General features: G+C 45.9%; 1 protein-coding gene across 5 annotated transcripts in view; it reads right to left on the bottom strand.

The window, feature by feature from the left end:
* The window catches only part of sgcd (sarcoglycan, delta (dystrophin-associated glycoprotein)), a 263623-nt gene that overhangs the window by 175030 nt on the left and 72676 nt on the right, over positions 1-15917 (bottom strand). For 2 of the 5 annotated variants that reach the window (XM_064349681.1, XM_064349682.1), the window contains one exon: positions 10933-11108. In XM_064349681.1, coding sequence (XP_064205751.1) covers positions 10933-11108 — 176 coding nt within the window. Of the gene's footprint in view, positions 1-6097; positions 6223-10932; positions 11109-14601; positions 14774-15917 lie in introns of those variants that run through there. The other 3 variants (XM_064349685.1, XM_064349683.1, XM_064349690.1) reach the window with 3 other exon arrangements.

The following is a 15917-nucleotide window of genomic DNA, read 5'->3' on the forward strand; positions in this document are numbered from 1 at the left end:
TTTGTTATAATTATTTTACTCCAATGTTCTTTATGACAGAAGTGAATATTTTGCGCCGGAGACTGTTGCCGTGGGAAGCCTGTTATAAATGCAGAAAGAAGGGGCTTGAGTAAAACCACAGCAGTTCCCAGAGCCTGTGAGGGTTCGAGGGCTGCATGTTTATGCTGTTCCTGCTTTTCGCTCGCCCTGCGTTGTTAGCAGACAGCGCAGATCTGCGTCTCATCAGCCCGCTCGGGTCACAGGAAGCAGCTCCTGCCCTTCAGGTGTCTCTTCCTGTGTCACGGTTTAGCCGCCGCTGCAAATCGCGTTCCGAGAAAATCCTTCAGAGCACAAAGGGCAAGGCATTCGGCAACAGGTGTGTGACAAACAGTATTGGAGCGTGTCCATGCACATAGACACGTGCACACACACACACACACACGCAAGCACAGACACACGCATGCACACACAAACACACACACACACACACACACACACACACACACACACACACACAAAGCCAGGCAGAGCGATAGAGTGGAAGAGTGTTGAGGAAAAGCCAGGCAGTGAGCGTAGGAGAGGAACAGCTGTGAGGAAAAGCCAGGCAGTATGCAATGTAGAGCAACAGTTTTGAGGAAAAGCCAGGCAGTGAGTGATGGAGAGGAACAGTTTTGAGGAAAAGCCAGGCAGTGAGCGGTGGAGAGGAACAGTTTTGAGGAAAAGCCAGGCAGTGAGAGGTGGAGAGGAACAGTTTTGAGTAAAAGCCACGCAGTGAACGATGGAGAGGAACAGTTCTGAGGAAAAGCCAGGCAGTGAGAGATGGAGAGGAACAGTTTTGAAGAAAAGTCAGGCAGTGAGCGATGGAGAGGAATAGTTTTGAGGAAAGGCCAGGCAGTGAGCGATGGAGAGGAACAGTTTTGAGGAAAAGCCAGGCAGTGAGAGGTGGAGAGGAACAGTTTTGAGGAAAAGCCAGGCAGTGAGAGGTGGAGAAGAACAGTTTTGACAGTTTTGAGGAAAAGCCAGGCAGTGAGAGGTGGATTGGAACAATTTTGAGGAAAAGCCAGGCAGTGAGAGGTGGAGAGGAACAGTTTTGAGTAAAAGCCATACAGTGAACGATGGAGAGGAACAGTTCTGAGGAAAAGCCAGGCAGTGAGAGGTGGAGAAGAACAGTTTTGACAGTTTTGAGGAAAAGCCAGGCAGTGAGAGGTGGAGAAGAACAGTTTTGACAGTTTTGAGGAAAAGCCAGGCAGTGAGAGGTGGAGTGGAACAATTTTGAGGAAAAGCCAGGCAGTGAGAGGTGGAGAAGAACAGTTTTGAGGAAAAGCCAGGCAGTGAGCGATGGAGAGGAACAGTTTTGAGGAAAAGCCAGGCCGTGAGAGGTGGAGAGGAACAGTTTTGAGGAAAAGCCAGGCAGTGAGAGGTGGAGAAGAACAGTTTTGAGGAAAAGCCAGGCAGTGAGAGGTGGAGAAGAACAGTTTTGAGGAAAAGCCAGGCAGTGAGAGGTGGAGAAGAACCGTTTTGAGGAAAAGCCAGCCTGTGAGCATTGGAGAGGAACAAGCAGGAATCAGAGCTGCAATTAGAGAAGCGTGATAAGCATCACAGCCAGCAGAGGGACCTTTGGGCTTGTTTTGTCATAAAGAAACTCTACACTTCATCACCTGATCCCCTTCTCCTCCTCTTTCACACCGCCAGCAAACAATAAACAAATTAATTAAAAAAAAATTTTACATCTGAAAATCAACTCACTCTATAATGGAACTATGGGAGGGCAGAGCAACTATTTTCATAGATCATGTTTTCTGTGAAAGTAGATTTCTGTCGCTCTTAAAAATGTGCTACAACTTGAGGCAAGCGGAACAGAGCAGAGCAGAACTCCAAACTCTCTCAGCCAGAGAGGCCATCCTGAGCCTGAACATCACGGGCCTAATCACAGGACTAGACCAGAACTCCAGGCTCTCTCAGCCAGAGAGGCCATCCTGAGCCTGAACATCACGGGCCTAATCACAGGACTAGACCAGAACTCCAGGCTCTCTCAGCCAGAGAGGCCATCCTGAGCCTGAACATCACGGGCCTAATCACAGGACTAGACCAGAACTCCAGGCTCTCTCAGCCAGAGAGGCCATCCTGAGCCTGAACATCACGGGCCTAATCACAGGACTAGACCAGAACTCCAGGCTCTCTCAGCCAGAGAGGCCATCCTGAGCCTGAACATCACGGGCCTAATCACAGGACTAGACCAGAACTCCAGGCTCTCTCAGCCAGAGAGGCCATCCTGAGCCTGAACATCACGGGCCTAATCACAGGACTAGACCAGAACTCCAGGCTCTCTCAGCCAGAGAGGCCATCCTGAGCCTGAACATCACGGGCCTAATCACAGGACTAGACCAGAACTCCAGGCTCTCTCAGCCAGAGAGGCCATCCTGAGCCTGAACATCACGGGCCTAATCACAGGACTAGACCAGAACTCCAGGCTCTCTCAGCCAGAGAGGCCATCCTGAGCCTGAACATCTCGGGCCTAATCACAGGACTCTTAAACAGCAGCCACCCTGCTGTTCCACAGGAGGAAGAGCCCAGGAGAATCAAACCCACTTTACACAACAGCATTCTCATTCTCATTCTCATTCCTTTCTGACCACGTAATTATGGCCAAGCTGGACCCAGGAGAACAGCCAGCTAACCGGCGAGACAGCTAGCTAGCTGTTTACGTAGCTCCGTGTGAAGCTTGAGATCTATACAAACCAAGTGGGTCGGCAGATATGTAGCAAACTAACACCGGTGAGACAGATATTAACGACCACCGAAACCATTTTAATTGTACCAAAGCCAACAAAGTATCAGGCAAGTCATTCCAGATGTTTGCCCTAAAAACCCTTAAAAGGACTCTGAGCGGGGAAAAAGTGGAACCATCCATCTATCTAATTATATAAACCCTGTTTGTGAAAGCAAAGGGTTGCCCCCACATCCAGGGCCTGTTAATCTGTGCCTATCCTAGTGGAACCTCCGGCTGTGATGGCTATATTATTACACCATTTGTTTTATTAAGCTAAAATAATATATATATATTTTTATCATTCGTGTTCCCAGGAACTGAAAGTTATTGCTGCAATACATCATAACCCTTATTTAGTGCTCTTGTTGTTTAAGAGAATCTGTTTCTTCTGCAGTAAATGCACAGTTTCCTTGTCCTTATCACAAGGGAAGTGGTATTTTATATGACAAACAAGAGTGCAGTACTTCAAAAGTCTTCTTTAAATAGCTGAAATTTTATTGTTATTTAAAAAAAATACAGCACAACAAAAGCTCCCGTTGCACCACACTGAAACTCATATAATCCAAGCTAGCTATCCCTCCTTTTTCTAAAAATATATAAACATCTCGTTTGCAAGTTGGGGAGTAATCACACACAACGACTCTCATGAATTTGAGATTTACTGTGTGCACGATTCACAATGATATTATCCACAAAGAAAATCAAAGAAGCATCGAAAGACGTTTCTCTCTTTCTTTTTTGCGATCTCTGCTGGCAGGCTGACATCGCCTTCATCCCTTTTGCGTTGGCTCTAATAACACCTTCAGCAGCAGAAGAGAGGAGAAGAAGAACCTCCCGAATCTCATCACCTTGCCGAGTTGCGCTAGCTGACACACCACTGACCTGAGCCTACAGCAGGCAGTGAGCCACACCACAGGGTCTGGAACATCGCAGAGGAGGGTCATGACTAACTTTATGAAACTTTTTGATGAAAAAAGAAAGAAAAAAGAAACAATCTCAGAACCCAAGGATTCGGACGTGTTTCCCCGGCTATGTAAATGGAATTTGTCAGGGTTTAAACTCGTAATATTTTCGCGATGTGTTCCAATCAAACGGCTCTTGGTCCGAAGCGAAGAGTCGGTGCGCGAATCGAGTGTGATTTCGACGCACACCTGCGCGGAAATCGAACCGGAAGAGATGAATTTGGTTTAATTCAGAAATTTAAGCTCTCAGTCTTGACGTCTTCATGAATACTAAGCAAAAAGGGAGCGTCTGGGAAGAAGAATGCGACCTACGGTACACCCCCCCCACCACACCCCACCCACACCACCCACCACAGGCCCCATCCTCCACACCCAGCCCCCCCACCTCCCCATCACCCCATACCCCCCTGACCACAGTCCCCCATCCTCTCCATCACCCCACCCCCACATCCTCATCCTCCCCATCACCCAATCCCTCGCTTGTAGAGGAAAATAAGCCGTTCATATTTATGGCGCAGGGACACTATATTTTAATGACACACTCAATCTCAGCAGCTGTCGGCCAAAACTCACGCTGGCACATTCCACGTTACGTGCTACGCGCTGCGTGCTACATACTACACACTACACGCTCCACGCTACACACTACACGCTCCACACTACATGCTACACGCTACACCCTACACGACCGGCTCAAGAGCGGAGGTTGGCCTCTCAACGGTCCGTGAGCTGACCTTGGAAACGCTTATCGCTCAGCCGAATTCTCCCAGAGAAGCCCCGGAGTTTAGGGGAGTTCCTCTGGGCCGGGGGTGGCGAGGGTTTGAGGGGGGTTGCCTCCATTCTGATCAGAGCCAATCTCGCCCTCCCCAGTTACAGCAGAGCAGGAAAGAGCCCCGCCCCCTTTTTTTCTGAAACCATGGAGACGAGCGCCATCCCCGCGGAAACGCTCCGCTGTGGCGTGAGGACGTTAAACGCATCCGCGGGCTCAGAAGCGGACGTGCTCCTTTCCCCTAACCGCTAAAACACAGGCTTTCAGACACACAGAGCAGTCCAAACAGACCATTCCATCTCCACTCCCTCAGAAAGCTGCTTTTGAACATCTCTTTTTTTTTCCCCAATATTGCACTTTATGTCATCACATTATCCAACAGGCATGTGGAAATTGAGCTTGAAATAAAATATGACACCTCCTCTCAAAGCTCGTTTTAAAATAAACCCCCAGAAGAGGTTTGTTTTTCAGAACTAGTCAAACAATTTGGGACAGTCCATATAACATGCCATATGGACTTGATAACAGGGAACGCCTACAATATCAGTATTTACAGTAACAAGTGCACAGCAGGAAGAAACAGGCCATATCATGTTACTACTGTGGCATTAATTTTGACCTCACATGTACAGTAAATTGAGCAGTTATTGAACCACCTAGTGTATTATAAAAGAGGCCATCGATATTTCTAATAATGATATTTCTACTGAGGCAGGTCAGGAAAATGAATGACATTGTTGACCGATAACGTCTGTGATTTCTGCAAAGCTGCCTTCTCCATCTGGATTTGAATAAGAAATCGAGAAATGTGCTGCAGAGCCTTTCATTTCTGAACGCTGGGCATATCTACACACTTCCTCTGAGTTTCACACTTTCACCTTATCCTCAAACCACAAAACAAGAATCTTCATCTTTCTGCTCCCCAAGACAAAATGTCTGAGTAAGAGAAAGTGAATCACAAGTTTTGCTTTTTTTTCCCCCCAGTCCAAGCAGTACCTCTGAAAGCCTCAACAGGTATAAATTGTTGAAATGTTTACACATAAATTAAAATCACCAATTTTACATTCCTACAGCTCAGTCATACCCATCTGTAAACAATGTATATCATATGGTGTCAGGAATATGGCTAAATAAATAAATAAACCTCACGGAACAGTGGCAAATAATAAACCATTTCTATTAGGACCTTCAGAATTCTGAAGTTCAAGGGGAAAAAAATATATCTATATTATTGGAAAAGCAAGCAAACAAAGGGCGTGACTGATGGAACGGCTGATCTGGAGTTCGCTCGTCCGCTGATCTCACACTGATCCGTGATTATTCCGGTCAGCGGCCGCGTAGAGGACTGGTGTTCCTGCACTGCACTGACAGGCTAACGCTATCACTTAATCAGAACCACCCAGGCAGTCCAACGTGTTCAGCGTCTCACCGCCTCTGGAGTTTCACTTCATAAGAAACTCCTCCCTTATCAACCCAGGGAGATTACACACAGAGCACAAACAAACACCGCCTAATCAAATCATCCCCTCTGTTTCACCTTCCTGTACAAAAATCAGTGTGTATGTGATCTCTTTAGTGCCAGAAAGTAGTCAGAAGTGCAAAGAAACACTTTCCTACCGTTCGATGCTTTCAATATTAAATCCTGGGTTTCTGAAGTAAACTTGCGTTGGATGTGAGTCTCACGCACTATTTTTAGTGTTTCCTTCTCAACCCCATGTAAGGAAGTCTCCTCCCAACGCTAATTTAACTGGGATAACAAGCGAGAGGACCAAGTCAGCTGTGTGGAATCATCGCTATGGCTAACTGACAGACTTACGACTGACACTTTGGTCTATTTAAAAACAGGGTTGCCGTGAGTTACGCACTCTGTCAGGTGACTCTCATTGTAACTGTGATGTTGAGCCAACAGAAGGAGCCAAATAGAAAAAAATGATATAGATATTTTGCATTAATAACAATGTTGGATAGTTATCATTCAGACACACTTGTGCCTACTTAATTATTGCTTGTATTATTTGCATAGACTGCTTTGTTGCTGTTTTTGTTGTGTTAATCAGATTAACCTACAGGGTCCAAGTTAAACTATGCGGTCGTTCCCTGCACTTGGAACTGTACTTTCCTCTAGGGTTTTCAACACATTTGTTCCTGGTTATGGTTATACACTTTGTTGTACGTCGCTCTGGATAAGAGCGTCTGCCAAATGCCTGTAATGTAATGTAATGTAATGATAGCTGTCAGTAATAATAATAAACAAATAGCAAGTGCACGGACTTCATGTCATAACGGTGCTTGCCAGCTCTCAGTGCTCTACATATTGAAAGGAACAGGCATTACGTTACATTAGAGGCATTTAGCTGACGCTTTTACCCACAGCGACCCTAACTTTTTTTTACATTTTACATAGCATCCATTCATACAGCTGGATGTATACTGAAGTAATGCAGGTTAAGGACTTTGCTCAAGGGTACAACGGCAGTGTTTAACCCAGGAATTGAACCTATGACCTTTAGGTTACAAGCCCAGTTCCTTACCCACTGTGCTACACTGCCCAGTCATCATGTGGGTTGCATGTAAGTCAGAGTAGGAGGGGTGTTTATTTGAATTTACCCACTTTATCAGTGTTTTCCGCTGCTCCGGTCACAGTCTTATCTCACAGGCCTGGCTGGCCGTACGTCCACAGCCCGTGCCATCGCACAGATGTCCTCTGTCCTTGAACATGCTTACCTGTCCCAGCTGAGCTATGGCTTTGTGCTTCTAACCTTCCTGTTCACAGCCAATTACGTGCGTATGACCACGTTTTCGTCATCTGATACAGTCCTGTGGGACTTCAGCTATCACTGCATCACGCTTTTTTCTATACAATAAATGTAAAACTTTGACAAAATGTCAGTGTCTACCATCCGTATAAAAAAGGGAAAGTGTTCCATGAGAAATAACAAAGTTTGAAATATTTTCAGATTTAAAAAAAGGAAATAGCTTGAAGATATCGCTCATATTACCTGAATGTTGATTTTGTTTTTCTGAGCAGATTTCACAGCTGACTCAGACGTGATTTTCTTGATGAAGTACTCCTAGGCAACGTTTTGTACTGGAAAAAATGTTTTCTAAATATGACCAGCAGTGTGGGCTGAGAGCGTGACACAGCTGAGGGAGAATTTAATATTTTCCACCCGTTAAAACATTTAAAAATATCCCTACATATTTTGTAGCACAAGTAAAACAAAATTAACCTTTCCGTATGAATTCCCAAACTATTAAAATTTTGGTCAAGCAAGGTACAGTAATGAAATGTACACAATCTTTTACTGTCAGTAAAATGCTCATAGCCAGTATGGACAATCCGGTATTTATCTGCCCAACCTCAGTTATTATTATTATTATTATTGATAATAATAACAGTAATAATGTGCCATCCAATGTTGGGCTGTACAACTCCACCATTTTCGGAATGTCCGACTATCAGCCGTAGCCACGGATACTTCCCTGAAATCTGAGCTGGAAGTGGGCAGGTACAAACAAAATTTGTGATGTCACAAATACGTCAAACCTATCACGGTCCACAATGTCAAGATATGCAAATTACGGGACAGCGATGTGGTAAGCTAAAACCTGAGCACACAGAAAGCTGATTGGTTAGTGACGCTGTCGTGACAGTTGTAGTGTTGAAAATGGCAGTTTGAGGAAGCCATCCCTTTGTTTCACTCGTTACCAAAGGAGCCCATTTTAAACAAAAATAGGTGAAATTTGTTCGTAGAAATCTTGTGGATATGCCCGACAGCGTAGAGGGAGTCCGTGTTTGTAGCGCACATTTTACAGATGACTGCTTCCAGAACCTCGCGGAGAAGTCGACGGGTTTCGCAAAGAAACTGATTTGAATCCTAGATGCCGTGCGTACTATACATCCTGAGACCACAGCAGCAAGCGTGGCCACCCTGCATATTCATAGACCCTGGAATTCTCAATGAGGAAAAGGTGCAGAGATGCTTCTAAGCCCTTTTCAGTGGTTTATTAAACATTTTTTTTGCTGAGAAAAATAACATATTAAACTAATTATTATTCAATATAGAATATTTTTCAAGGTTTTAAATACATTTGGATGGGTGCTTTAACTGAGTGAGCCACCCAACAGCCCAACCCCCAAGTTAGTTTTGGAGTATCACAGCATACACACAGTAAATTCACTGCTGAACCATTTTCAAACATCATTTATTTTCACTCTTGTCCTCTCCAAATAAGAAATGCCTCTACTGTCACTGTAGGTTTTCAAATGAGTAAAAACCCTGCTCACTGCAAATGTTCCTCTCATTTGAACAGGAGTATTATCTCTGCTAAAAATTCATCATGTCAATGGTTCTGTAAATGATCCTTTTTTTTTGCAAACTGTTCACAGATTGACATCAAACAACATCAACAAGCTCTCTAGGAATCATTTTCCCCCCACAGAAGTCGTTTTAACACTTTTGATAGTGTATGCCGGGGGTGTCCAGTCTCATCCGCATGGAGTGCCTGCAGTAATGCAGGGGCCAGTGTTCTCATCCGCATGGAGTGCCTGCAGTAATGCAGGGGCCGGTGTGGGTGCAGGTTTTTGCTTTAGCCCCGCATTAAGACGCCCGATTCCACTCGTCAAGGTCTTGACTGACAGCCCATGATTGGTTAAATTAGGTGAATCAGGTGTCGTAGTCCTGGGCTAAAACAAAAAACTGCACCGACCAGCACCTTTCGGGTAAGACTGGACACAACTGCATGCTGACACTGAATGACAAAGATGCACCTGTTGGTGATGGGACAGGTAGGATGGCCACTCCTCTCATCAGCACAGGCATTACTACAGGCACTCCATGCAGCTGTGTTGGAGCTGCGTTGCTACATTCTGGAGCGCTGCATGGTGATGCATTTTATTGCCTAGCGACCTGCTGATGTTTCCAGGGCAAGCCGCTTCATTCCACTCACTCTAGCAAAACAAAAGAAATACATCTTTTAAAAACCCAGCTGTGATAATGCCCCCTTCGGTACGTTTATGGGACAAAGTAAGATTCTGTTCTTCACAGAGAAGGTCACGCTGGAAAACAGACTCCAGATGTCACGTATCAGTCTGCACAGGAACTCACAGGTCAGTGGGCTCGGCCTTTACAGCGAGGACTGGACATTCAGCAGTGCGCTGGCCAAGGACATCCATCTCTGTGACAGTCAGTCTGAGTCTGAACCCAACCCCCCCCCAGCCCCAGCCCCCCCCCCAGTGCGTAACCCAACAGAAGCGCTACGCTGGACCTCCTGTGAAAGGCAGAGTCACACAGAGTCACACACCTTCACTGGAGAGACAGCTGGGCTTTCTGCATGACTGCGGTCCGTAGGTTCCTTTACACACACACGCACACACACATACACACGCACACACGCACGCACGCACGCACGCACATGCACTCACACACGCACACAGGCACACACACACACACGCACTCACTCACACATACACGCACGCACGCACGCACATACTCACACACACACACACGCACACACACTCACACACATGGACACACGCACACACACACGCACACACTAACACACACACTGACACTCACACACATACAAAGGCACGCGCACAAATATAAATTCATGTACACAGTGGTACAAAATCAATAATACCCATGTGTCTGGGCTTATTTTGTTACAACTAGGTCCTTCCAGCCTGCTAATGAAACATCAGCACTGATAAACCCCTCTGCCAAGTCAGAATAAATGGAGAATGCAACGAAGGCCCTCCAAATCAGAGGACCCCCCCAGATTCGCCCCTCTCTACTCCTCATCTGTGATGTTTTTCCACATCTGAAATGCAACCCAGCGACAAGTCTCCATCGGCAACAGCTGTTGGCATGGCAGCAGGCTGAAAACCAGCCCTGCAGCAGTCTGCCAGTGGCCAGACCTTTCACAAACTCTTTCACCTGCTCACACTACAGGACCCTTACCTTGCGTGCCTCACTTCTACAGTGCCAACAACTGGCCACTAGGGGTCCCCTGTGTGCACGCTAACTAGGCAGTCTCTGGTTGCCTTTTGGGTGTGGTCTTATAATGAATCACATGTTGCTCAAAACAAAGTACAGACTACCCACTCATGTCCAGTTAACCGGTGGGATACTTGTTCCATCGTCTCTAATACTTTTCCCAAAATACAGTTCTGGGTATCCATGTTTAACTTCATTAAAGTTTCCCCTTAATTATTGAACAAGCAAGACTGCATTAAAACTTTTACTGATTAAACTCAGATGCTATAATTGGTTATGCACCTGCACTGTGTCTCCAGTAATTCACTCCAGATTAGAGCGTTTACACTGACCCCTTGTGGATAAGGACGGACACGCAGGGCTCATTCCTCTTGAGTCCGATGGTCAGGAATTTCTACGGGCCCTTGTCATTGGCTTCCCAGCCGCCAGGTGTGCGATGCAGTGGAACAATACCTGAGGCTGTTTTTCCCACTTCCACCAGCAAAGCATGCTCCTGGACTTCCGCATGGAAATGTGACACTGCCTTCTTCCCGCAGAATTCCGGACCCCGATATTCCACAGTGCCTCCTTCCCACAGAATTCCGGACCCCGGTATTCCACAGTGCCTCCTTCCCACAGAATTCCAGACCCTTAACAGAGAGTAGAGAAATAATAAGGGAATCAGTTCCAAAGGTTGAAACTAGGTAAAAAAATTACAGCAGGTGAAAAGTAGATGATGTAAGAAGGACTACAGAACAGTTTGTTTTCACTTATTCTTGCAAAAGTTGTGTCTTGCGTGTAGTACTGATGCAACTTGTACAACACGGGATTTATGGTATTGCCTCTAGACGGGCGGTAATAAGTAGTAGTAATTTAAATGAGCGAACAATCGTGACATCCTAATTTTTTATATCACTGCGAAACGCAGACTGCAGTGAATATGAATATGATTTCTCTGATGGAAGATATTTTGTCAGGTATAATTATTGGGTGTGTGATTGATTCTTTTCATCCCCGCGCAGTATTCTCATTTGTGAGACCACTAAAATCTAAAGTGGAAAGTAGGAGATTGAAAAGTAACGTTTTTGGCTGTTAAAACGTCAGACCAAAGAATAATGTGAATAGTGCACTATTTTAATGGAAATTCAACTAATAAAGAACAAATCTCATAAGCAGCACCCGACAGTAAAAAGAGAGCTAACACTGAAGATAATATTGCACATACACATTTTTACGAAAAGTTACACCATCGAAATAAAATAAATACATAAATTAAAAAACGGCACCGGTGAAGCCTGTAATCTCTTCCTTGTCGAAATCACAGGTGTTAACTAACCAAGGAGAGTCGTGAAAAAGCCATCAGCTCAAGTCTTCGGGGTTTTTTCTAAATTGCTAATAAGGTTTGTAGCGCCCCGGTAATAATGAACAGGGGGAATGCGGCACGCGGCCTTCCCGACGCGCTTAGATCTGAGAGAAAGCGCTGCTTGGGGAAGCAGCCAGGCACGCGCTGACGCATTTATATGCAAAAGAGCCCGAGATTCGGAGCCTGGCGCTTTTCAAGCGCAAGGTAAATGAGCAGCTGCGGCTGGAGCAGAATATCGCTTCCAGAGCTTTCCGGATCAGGATCAAACGCGGGTTAGACTACGCCGCCGAAGCTCGAGGCTCATCTGCAAAGGTCGCTAATTAAAAGACTAGCTGTTTATAGAGTGATCTCGGTTAACGGCACATTCTCCTTTAGGGAAAAGTGTACGGACATCATTCATTTTCAGCAATTATTTTGTTTACAAGACACTGTCAACAACCTGTTTTGAAGGCCAGATTTAATGAAGGCTGTCCTTCTGCAGATGGTCTTAACAGATTTAGCTGAATTAATATTTATATTAATCATATTGGGAAAACAGAGCATCGCTGAAGTGTGCATTTATATGAAGGCAGGGTGTGAGGCAGGTTTCACTGACTGCAAGTAAATTCTATCGACGCAAACGAATCCTGTGATATATATCTCGGAAATAACTAAAAAGTAAAATAAAAATTTAAATACTCGCAGATGGGTGAAAAAAATAGCCTTCACTTAAATCGAGGAGAACTTGTTCTCAAGTATTTGCTGGCTAGAGAATTAGCCACTTCACACACTGATACCACTGATTGCATTTAAGATTCTTGCTATAAACAAAACCTGCTTGAAATTCCGTAGAAACATAAATTAAATGACAATATGACTGATTTGTGTCTAACAGAATCGCTTCGCCTCCTCTCTCCAAAATCAAGTAGGCCTATTTCTGATTTTTTTTTTTCTTCAGTTGTGCCAGCATTACAAATAAATAAAAATATTTTGAATGGGATATTTACATGACTTTGTGTTGCCACATTCAGAATGTGCAAAATATACAGCTATGGAAAAACTAAGAGACCACCCCATATTTTTTGAGAGGAATTGGGGATACTCCACCAAATATCGATTGTTGAACCCTTTCCGAGAAGGCATTTTTATTTTTTGTATTATTTATGGGTACAAACTTGTTTAGTTTGCATTATTCAGCGTATAACAACACAGTAGTTTTAGTATTTGGAACAGTTCTCATTTTCTGCAAATATTCAATATTTTTGTTCGGAATTAAAATAAAATATTTTTTCATTAAGATTTTAGATTTTAGAGTTAGATTTAAAACTGACACATACCCATAAAAGCGTGAAACTGAAAAATGTTTTCCCCCTTAACTTCAGGCCTATTCCACGCCTTAATTAGAACCGTCTTATTGAGGATCCCGTCATATTACGGGCCAAACAACTGGTGATTTTTTAAGTCGTCGGCCTATTTAAAAACTAGCGTCATGTTAGCTTCAAGGCTGGCCGTACGGGTTACAGCTGCCATTAGCGCCGCGGCGCGCGCTTCTGGGCACGAGACTAAAGTCCGGTGTCCGTAACCCCACGGCTCGAGCGCCGCTTCCCGGCTCAGAAGGCAATGCGGACGATCACTGGGAGCCGCGAATTCAGCCGGTCCGACAGCTCGGCTGACGGTTTCAGCCGCCGACGGGCCAATGTTGCCGCTAACTGAGGCGTGAAGCGTCCACACGCGCTGTGACAACGCTGGCTGTAGCTCAGCTTAATTAGCGCTTCCTATAGCGTAGCTGGCCGGAGGCGGTGGTGTTACGGTAAGAGCTGGCACCACACAGAGGACACGGGAGAGGAAGCAGCTCTTTAATGACGCCAGCCTGACGATGTTCCTCTCTCTACTCTCCCACGCTCCCAACATAGGGCCTACTCGGGGTGCGGGTGGGGCGGGGGGGGGGGGGCAGGGCGAGGGGGGGAGCGTAATGTTCGCTGGAATTGCCTCCTCCGCTCTTTCTGCCTGCAAACAGAATAAGGCTGATAAAATAAACCGTCTGACAAACAGCTTTGTCGCCAGCGTAACACAATTCTGACACAGGATTATGCTGAGGTTGAGAAGAGAGAAGAAAAAAAAAAAGAAAAGGACAACCAAGGCGGTTATGGGCTTGGGGGGGGGAGGAGGAAATATTGCTGCATTATTCGCCACTAAAAAAAAACCAACGACAACAAAAAAACAAAAAAACTTTTCTTTACTGGTGAATTAGTACATGCTTTCGGTGGATTCCCCACCGGAGATTTACGGGCAGAAAGCCGGGCGCCTGGAACCGGGCCCTCCGCTGTGTTCGGCACTGCCAGCTCCACCGCGAGAGAGAGAGAGAGGGAGGGAGGGAGGGAGAGAGAGAGAGAGAGAGGGAGGGAGGGAGGGAGGGAGGGAGAGAGAGAGGAGGAGAGGAGAGAGAGAGAGGAGAGAGGGAGGGAGGGAGGGAGAGAGGGAGAGAGAGGAGGAGAGAGAGGAGAGAGGGAGAGGAGGAGGGAGGGAGGGAGGGAGGGAGAGAGAGGGAGGAGAGGGGAGGGAGGAGGAGGAGGAGAGAGAGAGCAGGGAGGGAGGGAGGGAGAGAGAGAGAGAGGAGAGGGAGGGAGGGGGAGGGAGGAGAGGAGAGAGAGGAGGGAGGGGAGGAGGAGGGAGGGAGAGAGGGAGAGAGAGAGAGAGAGAGAGGGAGGGAGGGAGGGAGGGAGAGAGGGAGGGAGTATCAGTCTCTCTCCTATCGGCCGGGGGATCTTAATGGGGCCTCTCCAGAAAGGCGCGATTTATACCCCGGCTCGGCTCTGTTTTATTAGCCTTCTCCGCCACGCCGGGACGTCCTCCCGGGACCGCGGCTCTCCCGCCACGTTAGGGTCCAGCTGCTTCCCAGGACTTTAAGGTTTAAATCACGCTGTGAGCTGACCAAGGTGTTCCTTTGTTTTTGTGTGCATTCCATTTCACTTTCTGGGGGAGAGAGAGAGAGAGAGAGAGAGACAAAACTCTGCTGCGTCGAGAAACGTATTACAGGCCAAGTAGAATGTAAAACGAATGAAGTATGAACACGCAAGTGCAGCATGTCCCAGTCTTCAGGTTTGGCGCATAGGTTTAATTGCTCTGTACGGGAACAGAATACAATTCGTTGAACCGCACAGTGCAGACGTCACTAAAGCACGATCGCCGTGGCTGTATATGGGAGCACAGAGTCAACGCTTGCTTCTTCAAGTAGATTTCCTGCCCTGGCGGGGGATTAACTCAACAATTATTGGAGAGGAATGCCGTTACCTCGAAAGAGGTAGCCTACATCAGCAATCAAGTCGTGATTGTGTGTTGAGGGGGGCAAGTAGGCCTCCCATCAGCCGAAATGCTCCCTTCTGCGATTTACAATTCGATCTGTTTCCCATGGATTCCTGCAGCAGCGTTGCTACTTACAGATTCAGCGTTCAGAATGCCACAGCCCAGAGGCCTGAACGCTGTAGAGGTTTTAACCTTGTGTCGGTGACCCTGAACACGCTGCAGACCGCGGCGAGATTAAGCCAGTGTCGGCGTTCTGCTGGATATCTACAGCGCCTTATCCCCTTTTCATTACAAGATGTTTCTTTAGAAGATAAATAAAATAGAGGATCAGAAAAAGAAGAGAAGAATGCACCAAAAAAAAACTGTTTATTTATGTCCACTGTTCAATTGTGTCAAATTCAAAAAAAAAAAAAAATTCTATTGCCTTACATTCACTCCCGTCGTTAACCTTAGTCTTTAGTCATTTCTACTTTGGGAGTCAGGAGAAATATTCTGGTAATAAAAGAGCACTATTCTATCTGCACTGGAATGTATGAATATTGCGTGACACTTAAATGGAGTCACTGTCATAATCCACTCTGCGTGAGTCTAAACCTTACACAGTCTATGGTCTAAACCAGTGGTGTCAAACTCGTGCCATGGAGGGCCGTGTGTATGCAGGTTTTCATTCCAACCAATTAATGCTGCCTTAATTGAGTCCAATTACTCATTCAGCCATATGCGTTTAACTGCATTGAAGCACAGAATATAAGAAAATTTTTATTTAGACAATGCGGGTCACCATAGACGTCGGGTCACCATTGTGCACAAACCT

The sequence above is a fragment of the Anguilla rostrata genome, chromosome 9 (genome assembly GCF_018555375.3).
Source record: "Anguilla rostrata isolate EN2019 chromosome 9, ASM1855537v3, whole genome shotgun sequence".
In the NCBI taxonomy this organism is placed as follows: Eukaryota; Metazoa; Chordata; class Actinopteri; order Anguilliformes; family Anguillidae; genus Anguilla; species Anguilla rostrata.